General features: G+C 43.2%; 1 protein-coding gene across 1 annotated transcript in view; it reads right to left on the reverse strand.

Moving 5' to 3' along the window:
* The window catches only part of LOC140716763 (suppressor of tumorigenicity 14 protein-like), a 108776-nt gene that overhangs the window by 15317 nt on the left and 78807 nt on the right, over positions 1 to 14652 (reverse strand). The window contains exons 13-17 of the mRNA XM_073029597.1: positions 13922 to 14029; positions 13436 to 13549; positions 8786 to 8911; positions 5219 to 5402; positions 4651 to 4922 (exon numbers count right to left, since the gene is read on the reverse strand). Of these exons, the coding sequence (XP_072885698.1) occupies positions 4651 to 4922; positions 5219 to 5402; positions 8786 to 8911; positions 13436 to 13549; positions 13922 to 14029 (804 nt within the window). The remainder of the gene's footprint in view (positions 1 to 4650; positions 4923 to 5218; positions 5403 to 8785; positions 8912 to 13435; positions 13550 to 13921; positions 14030 to 14652) is intronic.

Genomic DNA, 14652 nt, shown 5'->3' on the forward strand with positions numbered 1-14652 from the left:
CATGTTTTATTGTTTTACAACATCGAATCACAGTGGATTTAATTTAGTTTTTTTGACACTGATCAACAATAAAAGACTCTTCCCTGTCAAAGTGAAAATAGATCTCTACAAAGTGATCTAAATTAATTACAAATATAAAACACAAAATAATTGATTGCATTAGCATTCACCTGTCAGTATTTAGAAGAAGCACCTTTGGTAGCAATTACAGCCTTGAGTCTGTGTGGATAGGTCTCTATCAGCCTTGCACATCTGGATGCTGCAATTTTTCCCCATTCTTCTTTATAAAACCACTCAGGTTCCACAGGATTGCATGGGGATCACGAGTGAACAGCCCTTTTCAAGTCCAGCCACAAATTCTCAATGGGATTCTGACTTGGCCACTCCAGGGCATTAAGTCATAGGTCTCTTGGTGGCTACTCTCACTAGTCCCCTTGCACAGTCACTCAGTTTTTGAGGACAGCTTGCTCTAGGCAGATTTACAACTGTGCTATATTCTTTCCATTTCTTGATGATTGACCCAACTGTACTCCAAGGGATATTCAGTGTCTTGGAAATTTTCTTGCATCCATCTCCTGACTTGTGCTTTTCAATAACTTTTTTACGAAGTTGCTTGGAGTGTTCTTTTGTCTTCATGGTGTAGTTTTTGCCAGGATATTGACTCACCAGCAGTTGGACCTTCCAGATACAGGTGTATTTTTACTACAGTCAATTGAAACACCTTGATTGCACACGGTGATCTCCATTTACCCAACTATGTGACTTTGAAAATAAATTTGTTGCACCAGTAACGATGTGTCATATTAAAGGGGGTGAATACTTATGCAATCAATTATTGTGTCTTATATTTATAATTAATTTAGATCACTTTGTAGAGATCTGTTTTCACTTTGACAGGGAAGAGTCTTTTTCTGTTGATCCGTGCCAAAAAAGCCAAATTGAATCCGTTGTGATTTGATGTTGTAAAACGATAAAACATGAAAACTTTTTATAGGTACAGTATATCAATGATCTGGATGATAATGTGGTTAAATGGACCAGCAAATTTGTGGATGACACCAAGATTGGGAGTGCAGTGGACAGCGAGGAAGGCTATCATTGCTTGTAGAGGGATCTAGACCAGCTAGAAAAATGGGCTGAAAAATGGCAGATGGAATTTAATGCAGACAAGTGTGCAAAATTGCACTTCGAAAGGACCAACCAGGGTAGGTCTTACACAATGAATGGTAGAGCACTGAGGAGTGTGGTGGAACAAAGGGAGCTAGGAATACAGGTCCATGGTTCAATGAAAGTGGAGTCACAGGTAGATAAGGTCATAAAGAAAGCTTTTGGCACATCGGCCTTCATAAATCAAAGTATTGAGCACAGGAGATGGGATTTATGTTGAAGTTGTGCAAGATATTGGTGAGGCCGAATCTGGAGTACTGTGTGCAGATTTGGTTACCTACCAATAGGAAAGATGTAAATAAGGTTGAAAGAGTACACAGAAAATTTACAAGGATGTTGCCGGGTCTGGAGGACCTGAGATATAAGGAAAGATTGAACAGGTTAATACGTAACGTAGATGATTGAGAGGAGATTTGACAGAGGTATACAAAATTATGAGGGGTATAGATATAGTAAATGCAAGCAGGTTTTCTCCACTGAGGTTGGGTGGGACTACAACCATGGGGTAAAGGTGAAAGGCGAGAAGTTTAAGGGGAACATGAGTGGAAACTTCTTCACTGAGGATCATGAGAGTGTGGAACGAGCTGCCAGCACACGTGGTGCATGCGAGCTCGGTTTCAACGTCTAAGTGCATTTTGGATAGGTACATGGATGGGAGGGGTATGGGGGGCGGGGCTATGATCCCAGAGCAGGTCAATGAGTGTAGGCAGTTTAAATGGTTTCAACATGGACTAGATGGGCTGAAGGGCCTGTTTCTGTGCTGTACTTCTCTATGACTCTATTGTGGCACAAGTGGAGGTAATGGACCAACATGTGAGAATGGGAATCGGATTTAAAATATTGGGCCACTAGGAAATTCTGCTTCTGATGGTTGGAGTGGAGGTGCATGACTTTAAATTTTAAGATGGCTACAGATAAAGCATAATGGGGAATTTGCCAGTGAGTATCATATTGAAGGTGGCAAATTACAAGAGTATTAGGCAGGGGATAGGGAGGATTCATTGGGAAATGCTGTTTTAGGGCAAGTCCATATCTGACATGTGGACAGCATTTAAAGACCATCTAAACAGAACAAGGTGTATTCCAGTAAGGAGCAAGGACAAGAATGGCAAGGTTAGGGAGCCTTGGATGTCGAGAGGTGGTGAATTTTGTCAAAGGAAAATCAAATGGAGCCTTTCAGGATTATAAAGAAGCTAGAAACGAATGCAAGGGAATTAGGAGAGGTGGAAGGGACCATGAAAAGTGTCTGACAAAGGCATTCCATATGCACATTAAGAGGAGGAGGATAACTATGGAGAGGGTAGGACCACTCAGGGATAAAGGAGGGAACATGTGCTTGGAGGCCTTGTGCTGGTAGTTACCAAGGCGGCGGCCATGGAGCATTGTGAGATCAGTGTGGAACATTTTCAGAGAAAGAAAGAGGTGTTGTTTGGTCTCTTGAAGAACATTAATGTGGTTAAGTTTCTTGGGCCTGATGGGATATGCACCAGGTTATTGAGAGAGGCAACAGATGAGATTACTGAGGCAGTGACTAATAACTTCATGTCCTCTCTAGCCACAGGCGAGATCCCAGAGGACTGCTAAGCTGTTGCAGTGTTCAAGATGGGAAATAGGAATAATTCTGAAACAATAGACTGATGAGTTTCACCTCAGTGGTAGGGAAGCCACTGGAGAGGATTGCAGGCACAGAATTGATGAGCAGTTGGAAAACCATGTCCTAAGTAGGGTCAGACAGAATGACTGTGCAGAGAAAGTTGTGTGTGACTAACTTGATGAGTTTTTGAGGAGGTGATAAGGTGAAGGTGTGAATGTTGTTTCATGGATTTTAGCACGATGATTGACAAGGTCCCTCATGAGAGGCTCACCCAGAAGATTATGATGCATGGAATCCAGTGACTTTGCAGTTTGGATTCAGAATGGGCTTGCCCATAGAAAAGAGTAGTCACTGGGACATATTCTGGCCAGACATCCATGACCATTTATGTTCCACAGTGATCCATATTGGGACTTCTGCTGTTTGCAGCATATATAATCGACTTGGATGAAATCGTGGATAGGTGAGTTAGTAAGTTCACAGATGACACAAAGTTTGGTCGGAAATGGTGGAGGCTTTGAAGAGTGTGCAGAAGAGGTTTACCAGGATGCTGCCTGGGTTGTTTTCTCTGGAGCGGCAGAGGCTGAAGACAGAACTGATAGAAGCTTCTAAGATTATGAGAGGTATAGAGCAGGCAGCTGGTATCTTTTGCCTGGGGTCAAGTATTTTTACAGTGAGCGGTGGCCATCTGAAATTTGCTGCCAGGGTGCTGGTGGAGTCAGATATAATAGGGGTGTTTGTGCAGAGAATGGAGGGATATAGATATTGTGTAGGATGAAGAGATTAGTTTAGTTAGATGACCAATTACTTTACTGTGCTGTATTGTTCTATGCTTTTTTTTTTAAAATAATCAATATTTTTCAAACGTGGACTTTGTGGAATGTGTGCCCAGGTCCAGCCTAGTGGATGGGGTGGGGTCCAGTCTGACGGGTGAGCCCCAGTCCAGTGGGTGACTGGTTCCGGGTGCACGTTGCTGCTCTTTCACACAGTTTGATTTATGGCAGTAAATGAAAATTAATTAAAAAATTGCAGATGCTGGAAGTCTAAAATAAGCAAGAAATGCTGCTAACATTGGCAGTGTCTGTAGAGAATGAAAGAGTTAATAGTTCAGCAGAAGATATTTGGCCCAGTCCATCACAGGTAAAGCCCTCCCCACCACTGAGCACACCTACATGGAGTGTTGTCACAGGAAAGCAGCATCCATCATCAAGGAGCCCCACCACCCAGGACATGCTCTCTTCAGGAAGATGGTACAGGAGCCTCATGACACACCACTAGATTCAGGAAGTTACTATCTCTCAATCATCAGATTCTTGAACCAAAGGGGTAACTTCACTTGCCCGATCACTGAAAGGTTCCCACAACCTATGGACTCACTTTCAAGGACTCTTTATTGCATGTTTCCAATATTTATTGCTTATTTATTTATTATTATTTCCTTTTGTACTTGCACACTTTTCCACACCGGTTAAACGGCCAGGTTGGTCCAGTCTTTCATTGATTCCATCATGGTTATTATTCTATTATGGATGAATTGACTTTGCCCACAAGAAAATGAATCTCAGGGTTGTATATGGTGACATATATGTACTTTGATAATAAATTTACTTTGAACTTCGAATCCAAGCACAGGTTTTACTCCAAGTTGACATCTAGTTGTAAACCATCCTCAGCCCTATCACCCTGATTCCCATCCCCCTGCCAAATTAGTTTAAACCCTCGCCCAATGAGTTTCTGTCTTTGTTTCCAGAATGAACCATCATGTCTGCCCCTGCAGTATTTGATTGAGTCAGGGTTGTTGTTGGACTATGGCAGCTGTCCCATGAGGTTAGTGTGAGAGTCAGCAACATGAAGCAATGAGACTCAGCAGACTGACATGTTGCACTCACCATTCTCACTCGTTGCTCCCCAGCCCGTCACCCAGGTGGACTTTCCCACAGGGAAATTGTGTGAAGCATCAGGGAGACAGATAGGTTGAATGACACTGGTGAAAGTCACAGGATGAGCCAGCTCCAGCAGAGCAATATCATTGTCAAACCTCTGTGGGTTATAACTCTCATGAACAATGATCTGTTTGATATTCCTCTTCTCCACTCGATCATTCAACTGGTGTTGAATATGAAGTCCGAGGTACGCCAGCCAATTATGAGGAGCAGAATACCTGCAAGAAGGACCGGGGAAACGAGTTAGTACTGGGAGTGCGGGGTTACAGTGCCAGAGATGGAGGAGGTGCGTGGTGAGGTAAGGTTGGTGGGTATGCTTTTGCAGGGGGAGGCAGAGATACGACAGTGACGAAGTAAGGTGGAAGCGGGGGTGGACACGAGACCACATGTTGGGGTGGGGATGGGTGGAGTCAAGAGACAAATTCCCCCCCCCCCCCCCACCCCATGTACTCACATTCCTTTGAGAGAGGGGGAGTGTCTCCCAGAAGTTCAAGCTTTCCCACTGAATACTGACCTCACAACCCGGGTATCCTGGAAGCAGTGGGCTGCCGACACCAGCCAGCTTTCGGAGATCACTGAGGCCCCACACGTACTTCCGTGCCCCTTGAAGTGTAGGCTGACTTGCCAAGGCCATTCACCAACTTCTGCGTCCATACCTCCCACAATACGGGAGTGCTTGTACGGCCGAGACCCACAAGCTGTAAGCAGGTGTTAAGTAATTAACGGAAGCACAATATCCACAACCTCACCCATCCACCCACCTCTCTAGGAAAGGACCAGACTGCAGATCACTGGGGCTTCCCCAAAGCTTAGCCCAACCACCAGCACCATTTCACCCTCTTCTACATAACCCGTTATTCAAAGCCCACCACCCCAGTTCATCAGATCCTCCCCCACTCCACCTCTCTCCCACAAAGGAGAGGTCAGATCCCTTGTTTACTTTTCCACATCACCATATCCTACCAATCTCACATCAGCAAAGATCCATGTGCTGAGCATCCCAGCGCCAGGGCAGAGTAGTCCCTAAAGGTATATATCCTCGACTGAGGATAATTTCCCCTCCAGACTTCAAAGCACATTCTATAATGATGTCCCCAGCTCGACACTCCCCAGCGACAGAAAACAGCCTTTCAAACTTTCAATATCTCTGAATCACCCACCTCTCAACAGATCACCTTTCATTCATCTAATCACCAAGCTTCTTCTGTGAACTCTCTCAAGACAATCGCTCTCACCCCAGGAATAAGACTTTTAAAATCACAATGTTACTATTTCCTTTCTCAGCTACAAAAACTGTCTGACACTATTAAAGTGGTCTGAACAAAACTGTGTGCAGGCTCAGGAAAACTTACGTTTTTTCAAACTGATCCTTTAGAGCACAGTGGTGCTAGAAAGTTTGTGAACACTGTAGAATTTTCTCTATTTCTGCATAAATATGACCTAAAATGTGATCAAATCAAGTTCTAAAACTAGATAAAGAGAACCCAATTAAATAAATAACACAAAAAATTATACTTGCTCATTTATTTATTGAGAAAAAGATCCAATATTACATGTATTTGTTGAAAAAAGTATGTCTACTTTTCCTTTTTGACACCATTCTGTTGTTGATTTGCTCTGGTTTTTTGGATCATTATCTTGTTGCATCATCTGACTTCTATAAGCTTCAGGTGACTGACCGCTACCCTGGCATTCTCCTGTAAAATGTCTTGACACAATTTTGAACTCATTGTTCCCTCAACACTTGCAAGCAAACCAGACCCTGAGGCAGCAAAGCAGCCCCAAACCATGATGCTCTATCCACCATGCTTCACAGTTGGGATGAGGTTTTGGTGTTGATGTGCAGTGCCCCTTTTCCCTCCAAACATAGCAGCGTGCATTTCTGCCAAAAAGTTCACCTTTTGTCTCATTTGTCCACAGAACATTGTCCAAAAAGCACTATAGAAGATCCAGGTGGTCTTTTGCAAACTTGAGATGTGCAACCATGTTTTTTTTGGGAGAGCAGTGGTTTCCTCTGTGGTGTCCTTCCATGAACACCATTCTCTTTCAGTGTTTTTCTTATGGTGGAAACATGAACAGAGACTATAGCAAGCTCTAGAGATTTCTGCAGGGCTTTTTGCTGTTACCCTTGGGTTCTTTATCACCTCCTTCAGCATTACACATTGTGCTCTTGGTGTGATCTTTGCAGGGTGCCCACTCCTCCTAGGAAGAGTAGCAACAGCACTGAATTTCCTCCATTTGTAGACAATTTCTCTTACTCTGGACTGATGTTTAGAAATGCTTTTGTAGCCTTTTCCAGCTTCATGCATCTCTACAATTCTTCTAATAAGGTCCTCTGAAAGTTGTTTTGATCGAGACATGGTGCACAAAAACAGATCTTTCTTGAGAAGAGCAGGCTCTGGCAGTAAACTGAGTGTGTGTCTTTTTTTTAATATAAGGCAGAGCACCTCTACAACCCACACCCCAATCTCATCTCATTGGTCAAAACACCTGAATCCAAATAGCTTTTGTAGAAGGCATTACCCCAGAGGTTCACATATTTTTTCCAACAAATACATGTAATATTGGATCTTTTTATCAATAAAAAGATAAAAAGAGCCTTCTGCTCTGCCCCAGAAGGCAGTGGAGGCCAAGTCTCTGGATGCATTCAAGAGAGAATTAGATAGAGCTCTTATAGATAGCGGGGTCAAGGGTTATGGGGAGAGGGCAGGAACAGGGTACTGATTGTGTATGATCAGCCATGATCACAGTGAATGGCGGTGCTGGCTAGAAGAGCCGAATGGCCTACTCCTGCACCTACTGTCTATTGTCTGTTGTCTATTTCCAACTACAAAGAGATCTAGGTGTTCTTGTCCATCAGTCAATGAAAGCAAGCATGCAGGTACAGCAGACAGTGAAGAAAGCTAATGGTATGCTGGCCTTTATAACAAGAGGAATTGAGTATAGGAGTAAAGAGGTTCTTCTGCAGCTGTACAGGGCCCTGGTGAGACCCCACTTGGAGTATTGTGTGCAGTTTTGGTCTCCAAATTTGAGGAAGGACACTCTTGCTATTGAGGGAGTGCAGCGTAGGTTCACGAGGTTAATTCCCGGGTTGGCGGGACTGTCATATGTTGAAAGATTGGAGCGACTGGGCTTGTATACACTGGAATTTAGAAGGATGAGAGGGATCTGATTGAAACATGTAAGATTATTAAGGGATTGGACACGCTGGAGGCAGGAAGCTGATGGGTGAGTCCAGAACTAGAGGCCACAGTTTAAGAATAAGGGGTAGGCCATTTAGAACAGAGATGCGGAAAAACTTTTTCACCCAGAGAGTGGTGGATATGTGGAATGCTCTGCCCCAGAAGGCAGTGGAGGCCACGTCTCTGGATGCATTCAAGAGAGAGTTAGATAGAGCTCTTATAGATAGCGGGGTCAAGGGTTATGGGGAGAGGGCAGGAATGGGGTACTGATTGTGTATGATCAGCCATGATCACAGTGAATGGCGGTGCTGGCTATTAGGGCTGAATGCCCTACTCCTGCACCTACTGTCTATTATTGTCAATTATAAATAAATGAACAAGTATAATGTTTTTGTGTTATTTATTGAATTGGGCTCTCTATCTAGTTTTAGGACTTCACTTACGTGAAGATCTGATAACATTTTAGGTTATAAGTAGAGAAGTAGAGAAAATTCTACAGGGTTCACAAACATTCTAGCACCACTGTACATCAGTATAGTGCCTCATTCCGACAAGCTAACCTTGTGCATCTCCTGAGTGCACCCACATTTGCTAGTTTCCTGTCATTTAAATATAAACTATTATTCCTATTAAGCAACCCAAGCAGTCCATCTTATCCATTTTTAATTCAACATTTGTCAAAATATAATTAAGTGATTTGCTAAGTGCTCATGGGACCTAAACCAGCAGAGAGGAATATCGGGTAAACTAAACCCATGTTGGTGGGGAGGTGTGACCAACTCCACAGTGGAGAGCGATGGCCTACCCACAGAAGGAAGGTCTGGCCAACCTCTTTGTGAAGGTACTTGGGTATCTCTAACAACTAGAAACTCAATCAATGCAAAATGATGAATATTTACCACAATTCTTCTCATCAGAACCATCAGCACAATGTTTGGTCACATCACACTCAGGATTCTTTTTCCTGATGCAGCTCCCATCCTTACATTTGTATGTGTGATCAGTACAGTTCACAGTGCTCTCATCTGTTAGGAAATTAATGTATTAAATTACATTAAATTACCAAAGTCATAAACAAACCTCCAGCTTACAGTCCATGGTTCATTGTTCATTTGAAAGCCTCCAAGAACACAGGATCGACAGGGTAAAGCTCCCTCTACAATGGGCCATCAGCGACTTCATGGGACAGCTGCCATAGTCCAACAATAACCCTGACTCAATCAAATACTGCAGGGGCAGACATTTTGGTTCATTCTGGACATGTGAGCAGAGACTCATTGGGGAAGGGTTTAAACTAATTTGGCACAAGGATGGGAACCAGGGTGATTGGGCTGAGGATGGGGCAATTGGTTTACAACTAGATGCAGTGTGTAGTGAGACTGTGAGAAAGGACAGGGCAAAATTGCAGTCAGTGAGATAAGTTACAGAATAACAGGGGGGTGGGGCAAAGTCAAAAAGGATGATTAATAAAGGATCGGAAGTGTTATATTTCAATGCACGCAGTAAGCCAAATAAGGTAAATTAGTGGTTGCCAACCAGTTGATCACGATCGACCGGTCGATCTTTGAGACTTTCCCAGTAGATCCCCAAAAAAATGAAAAATAAATACACAAATACATTATGTCTGATAAACCTTTTGATGCAAATAGGTAGTAACTTCTACTTTGAAAAAGGACCACTTGACAACTTCATGCCCAAAAGGAACAACTTTATCTAGGACGGTAAAACAATATTCACATACAGAAGTTTTCACTAATGTGCACCGGGCAGAAAAGACCAGAAGGAAAACCCCACAACCCCGGAAACAATCTCTCTTTACAAACAGTTTCCGTAGCGGGAGTATTGTTACATTACCATGATCCTAATTGGTATTAACTTATCTTTATAATGCTCACATTACAACCCTTCTTTCCCTTTAAATTCCAACATTCCCCAAATGTACAAGAAATGGGAAACAAAAACGGTGGTGTCATTAGCTTGCGTACCCCTGAAATTTATAACTAGTGTCTCAGTAAGTTTCTCCCAGGGAAGTTGAGGAGCTGAAATCAGGGTTGAACACCAAGCAAACATGCTGCTCAAAGGACGTGGATCTACAAGTGTTAAAGGACTTGTCACTCTGTGAATATTTTTCACGACAGTTTGATGAATCCCTGGATGTAACGCAAACAGCTCAGCTTGTTGTATTTGTCAGAACGGCTTTCCAGGATTTTACAAAAAAGGAGGACTTCCTCACTGTTTTGCACTTAAGGAGAGAACGAGAGGTGAGGATATTTACAATGAGTTACAAAAAAAAAGTCCATGAAAATGACATCGCCATTCATAAACTGGTGGCAATTACTACTGATGGGGCCCCAGCAATGCGCGGTGTGTGTGTGTTGGTTTTATAGCACTGTGCCGTGATGACCCTGATTTTCCCAACTTCCTGGATCATCACTGTGTGATTCATCAGCAAGCCTAGGCTGGGAAGGTCAACTACTGTTCTCATGTAATGACACTGGTGGTCAAACTGATAAACTTGATTCGAGCAAAAGCGCTTCAGCACCGCTTATTCAAGGCGTTGTTGGATGAGCTTGATGCCACTATGGCCTGTTCGATATGCTAGTTACAGTGTTTTATTGGTTAGATTTATTTGAAAGTTTGACAAAAGCATTTTACGTAATTAAAATACAATTAGCCCAAATAAAGTTGGAAGCACAATCTGAGCTGCTTTTTCTCTAAACAATTTAGTAGATCGATCTTGCCTTTCACTAAGGCCAAGGTAGGGGATCTTGGGCTTAAAAAGGTTGGTGACCACTAAGGTAAATAATCTTGTGCAGTTAAACATTGGCAGGTATGATGCTGTAGGCATCTGAATTGTGACTGAAAGGAGGTCAAAGTTGGGAGCTTAACATCCAAGAATACATATTGTATCAACAGGACAGGCAGGTAGGCAGAGGGGGGTGGGGGGGGGGGCTCTATTGGTTAAAAAAAATCCTCAGAAAGAGGAGACAGAGGATTGGGAGATATAAAATCCTTGTGAGTAGAGTTAAGAAACTGCAAGGGTAAAAAGGCTCTGATGGGAATTATTTACAGGCCTCCAAACAATGGCCAGGATGTGGGCTACTATTTACAATAGCAGATAGAAAAGGCATGTGAAAAGGGAAATGTTGCGATAATCATAGGGGATTTCAATATTTAGGTAGATTAGGAAAATCAGATTGGTGCTCGATCTCAAAAGAGGGAATTTGTAAAGTGCCTACGAGATGGCTTTTTGGAGAAGCTTGTATTTGAGCCCACTAGGGGAATGACGAATCTGAATTGGGTGTTATGTAATGATGTAGATTTGATTAGGGAGCTTAAGGTAAAGGAACCCTTAGGAGTTGGTTATCATAATATAATAGAATTCATCCTGCAGTTTGAGGAGAAGCTAAAATTGGATGTATCAGTATTATGGTGGAGTAAAGGGAATTACAGAGGCATGAGAAAGATGGCCAAAATTAATTGGAAGGGGACACTAGCCAGGATGACAGCAAAATAGCAATGGCTTTCTGGGGGAATTTCAGAAGGCATAGGAAAGATAAATCACAAAGATGAATAAGTATTCTTAAGGAAAGATGAGGCAACCACGGCTGATAAAGGACATCAAAGTTAGTATAAAAGCCAAAGAGAGGGCATATAATACAGCAAAAAACTAATAGGAAGTTGGAGGATTGGGAAGCTTTTAAAAACTAACAGAAGGCAACTTAAAAAACATAAAAAGAGAAAAGATGAAATAGGAAGGCAAGCTAGCATTAATATAAAAGAGGATACAAAAGTTGTTTCAAATATATAAAGAGAGATGAGAGTGGATATCAGGCCACTGAGAAATGACACTGGAGACGTAGTAATGGGGGACAGAGAAATGATGGACAAACTTAATAATTATTTTGCATCAGTCTTCACTGTGGAAGACACTTGAAGAATGCCAGAAATGCAAGTATGTCAAGAAGCAGAAGTGAGTGTCATTGCTGTTACTAAGGTGAAAAGTCTGAAGATAGACAAGTCACCTGGTCCAGATAAACTACACTCCAGGGTTCTGAAAGTGGTAGCTGAAGAGATTGTGAAGGCATTTGTAATGATCTTTCAAATATCACTGGACTCTGGAATGGTTCCGCAAGACTGGAAAATTGCAGATGTCACTCTACTCTCTAAGTAGGGAGAGAGGCAGAAGGAATCAAATGATAGGCCAGTTCTCCTGACTTCACTGGTTGGAAAGATGTTGGAGTCTATTGAGAATGAGGTTTCAGAGTACTTGGAGGCATCTGACGAAATAGGTCATTGTCTGCATGGTTTTCTAAAGGGGAAATCTTGCCTGACACATCTGTTGGAATTATGAGGAAATGGCAGACAGGATAGACAAAGGAGAGTCAGTGGATGTTGTTTACTTGGATTTTCAGAAGGCCTTTGACAAGGTGCCATAGATGAGACAGCTTAAGAAGATAAGAGCCCATGGTATTACAGGAAAGATACTAGCAAGGACAAAAGATTAGCTGATTGGTAGGAGGCAAAGAGTGGGAATAAACAGGGCCCTTTCTGGTTGGCTGCCGGTGATTAGTGGTGTGCTGCAAAGAGGCAGTCAGTGTTGGGACTGCCTCTTTTCACAAATGATTTGGATGATGGAATTGATATCTTTGTGGCCAGGTTTGCAGACAATATGAATACAGGTGGAGGGGCAGGCAGTGTTGAGGAAGCAGGGTGTCTTCAGAAAGAGTTAGATAGATTGGAGGAATGGGCAAAGAAGTGGCAGATGGAATATAGTGTAGGGAAATGCATGGGCGTGCATTTTGGCAGAAGGAATAAAGACGTGGACCATTTTCCAAATGGGGAGAAAATTCAAAAATCAGAGGTGGGTGCAAAGGGATCTGGGATGCCTTGTGCAGGATTCCCTAAAGGTTAACATGCAGGTTAATGAAGGCAAATGCGATGTTAGCATTCATTTCAAGAGGACTAGAATATAAAAGTAAGGATAAAGCATAAAGCATGATGAGGCCTCACTTGGAGTATCGAAAGCAGTTTTGGGCCCCTTATCTTAGAAAGTATGTGCTGACATTGGAGAGGGTCCAGAGGAGGTTCATGAGGAACATTTAATGGCTCTACTTGCTGGAGTTCAGGAGAATGGCGGGGGTGGGGGGAGGAATCTCATTGCAACCTTTCGGAATATTGAAAGGTCTGGATAAAGTGGATGTGGAGAGAAAGTTTCCTATGGTGGGGGAATCTAGGACTGGGGGCACAGCCTCAGAATTGATGGACATCTATTTAGAACAGAGATGAGGGGAAAAAAATATTTCAGCCACAGGGTGGTGGAATTTGTGGAATTCATTGCCACAGATAACAATGCAGGCCAAATAACTGAGTACATTTAAAGCAGAGGCCGGTAAGCTCTTGATTAATCAGAACATCGAAGACTACAGGGAGAAGGCACGAGAATGGGGTTGAGAGGCATAATAAATTGACCATGATGAAATCTCGGAACAGACTCGATGGGCCAAATGGCCTAATTTTGCTCGTGTGCCTTATGGTCATCAGCTTACCATTTTTGCAATCCTTCTCATCAGATCCGTCGCCACACTCATCCACCAGGTTGCACTTCTGGACCTCAGGAATACACTTGCCATTCGAACACTTCATCTCATCAGGCTCACACTCTGAAAAACACAAGTTCAACACAGTAGCTGACAAAACTGCTGCTTTCTCCTTCCTGGGATCCCTCAAGAGAGTGGGGTACATGGGGAAACTGAGATGTTGTCTGGCCGGGTTGGTGATTTTGTAGTACTGGTGTGGGGAGAGGGGGAAGTGAACACAACAGGACCAGACCTAGGGATAGGGAGGGGAGTGGGTTGGGGATGTGTACATGTGAGAAAACTCGAGGGGTGAGGAGAAAGGAAAGGTGCTTGGGGAGGATGAGGCAAGAGGGTTTATAAACAGCAGGGAAACAAATGGTGGGGTGAATTGGGAAGGGGTCTAGGATAAGAGAGTAGAAGGTCAGTGCCACAGCAGAGATGGTTGAAGGTACATACCACAGTTTGCTTCATCACTGTTATCGCCACAGTCATTGACACCATCACACACCCAAAATTTCGATTTACACAGCCCTGTACCACAGCGGAATTGTTCACTGGTACACGCTAAAGGAGAGGGAGGGGAGGAATTATCAACACAATATCGTGAATTTCTAACCCACCATACCCTTACCCTCTTCTCTGGCCCAAGGATATTCATTCCCTCAGGAAGTGCCCATCCCCAGTAACAGAGGAGCCACACAACCCCTCAGTCTTGCAATCAATTCATAACTATGGCAACTGACTCAAACCCCCACCATGAACCCAGAACCACAGACACCTTCACTCCCACCAACTTGTCCAACAGTGCACACTTAGGATTTTATCTGATTCAAAATTAAACATCTCTTCTTATAATGAGGAACAGCCACTTGTCAACAGTTCTACGCTACATGTCTAAGAAACGGTAATTTATACACATTGCATACTGTAATATGATTTCAGGCCAGCTGGTGGTGTAGTGGCATCAGCACTGAACTTCAAGGCAGATGGTCCTGGGTTCAAACCCAGCCAGGTCCCAACCTGGGCAGCAGCAGTATCTGCGAGGAAGAAAGGCCTAGCAATCTGCTTCCGTATCTTGCCATGACAACCCTATGGTCCATGAGGTCACGAAGAGTCGAACTCCACTTAATGACTGAACAATAGCAACAAATATGACTTCCCTGCCTCACTGAGAAGACAGCGTTATA

Source organism: Hemitrygon akajei, chromosome 26 (assembly GCF_048418815.1).
Source record: "Hemitrygon akajei chromosome 26, sHemAka1.3, whole genome shotgun sequence".
Lineage (NCBI taxonomy): Eukaryota > Metazoa > Chordata > Chondrichthyes > Myliobatiformes > Dasyatidae > Hemitrygon > Hemitrygon akajei.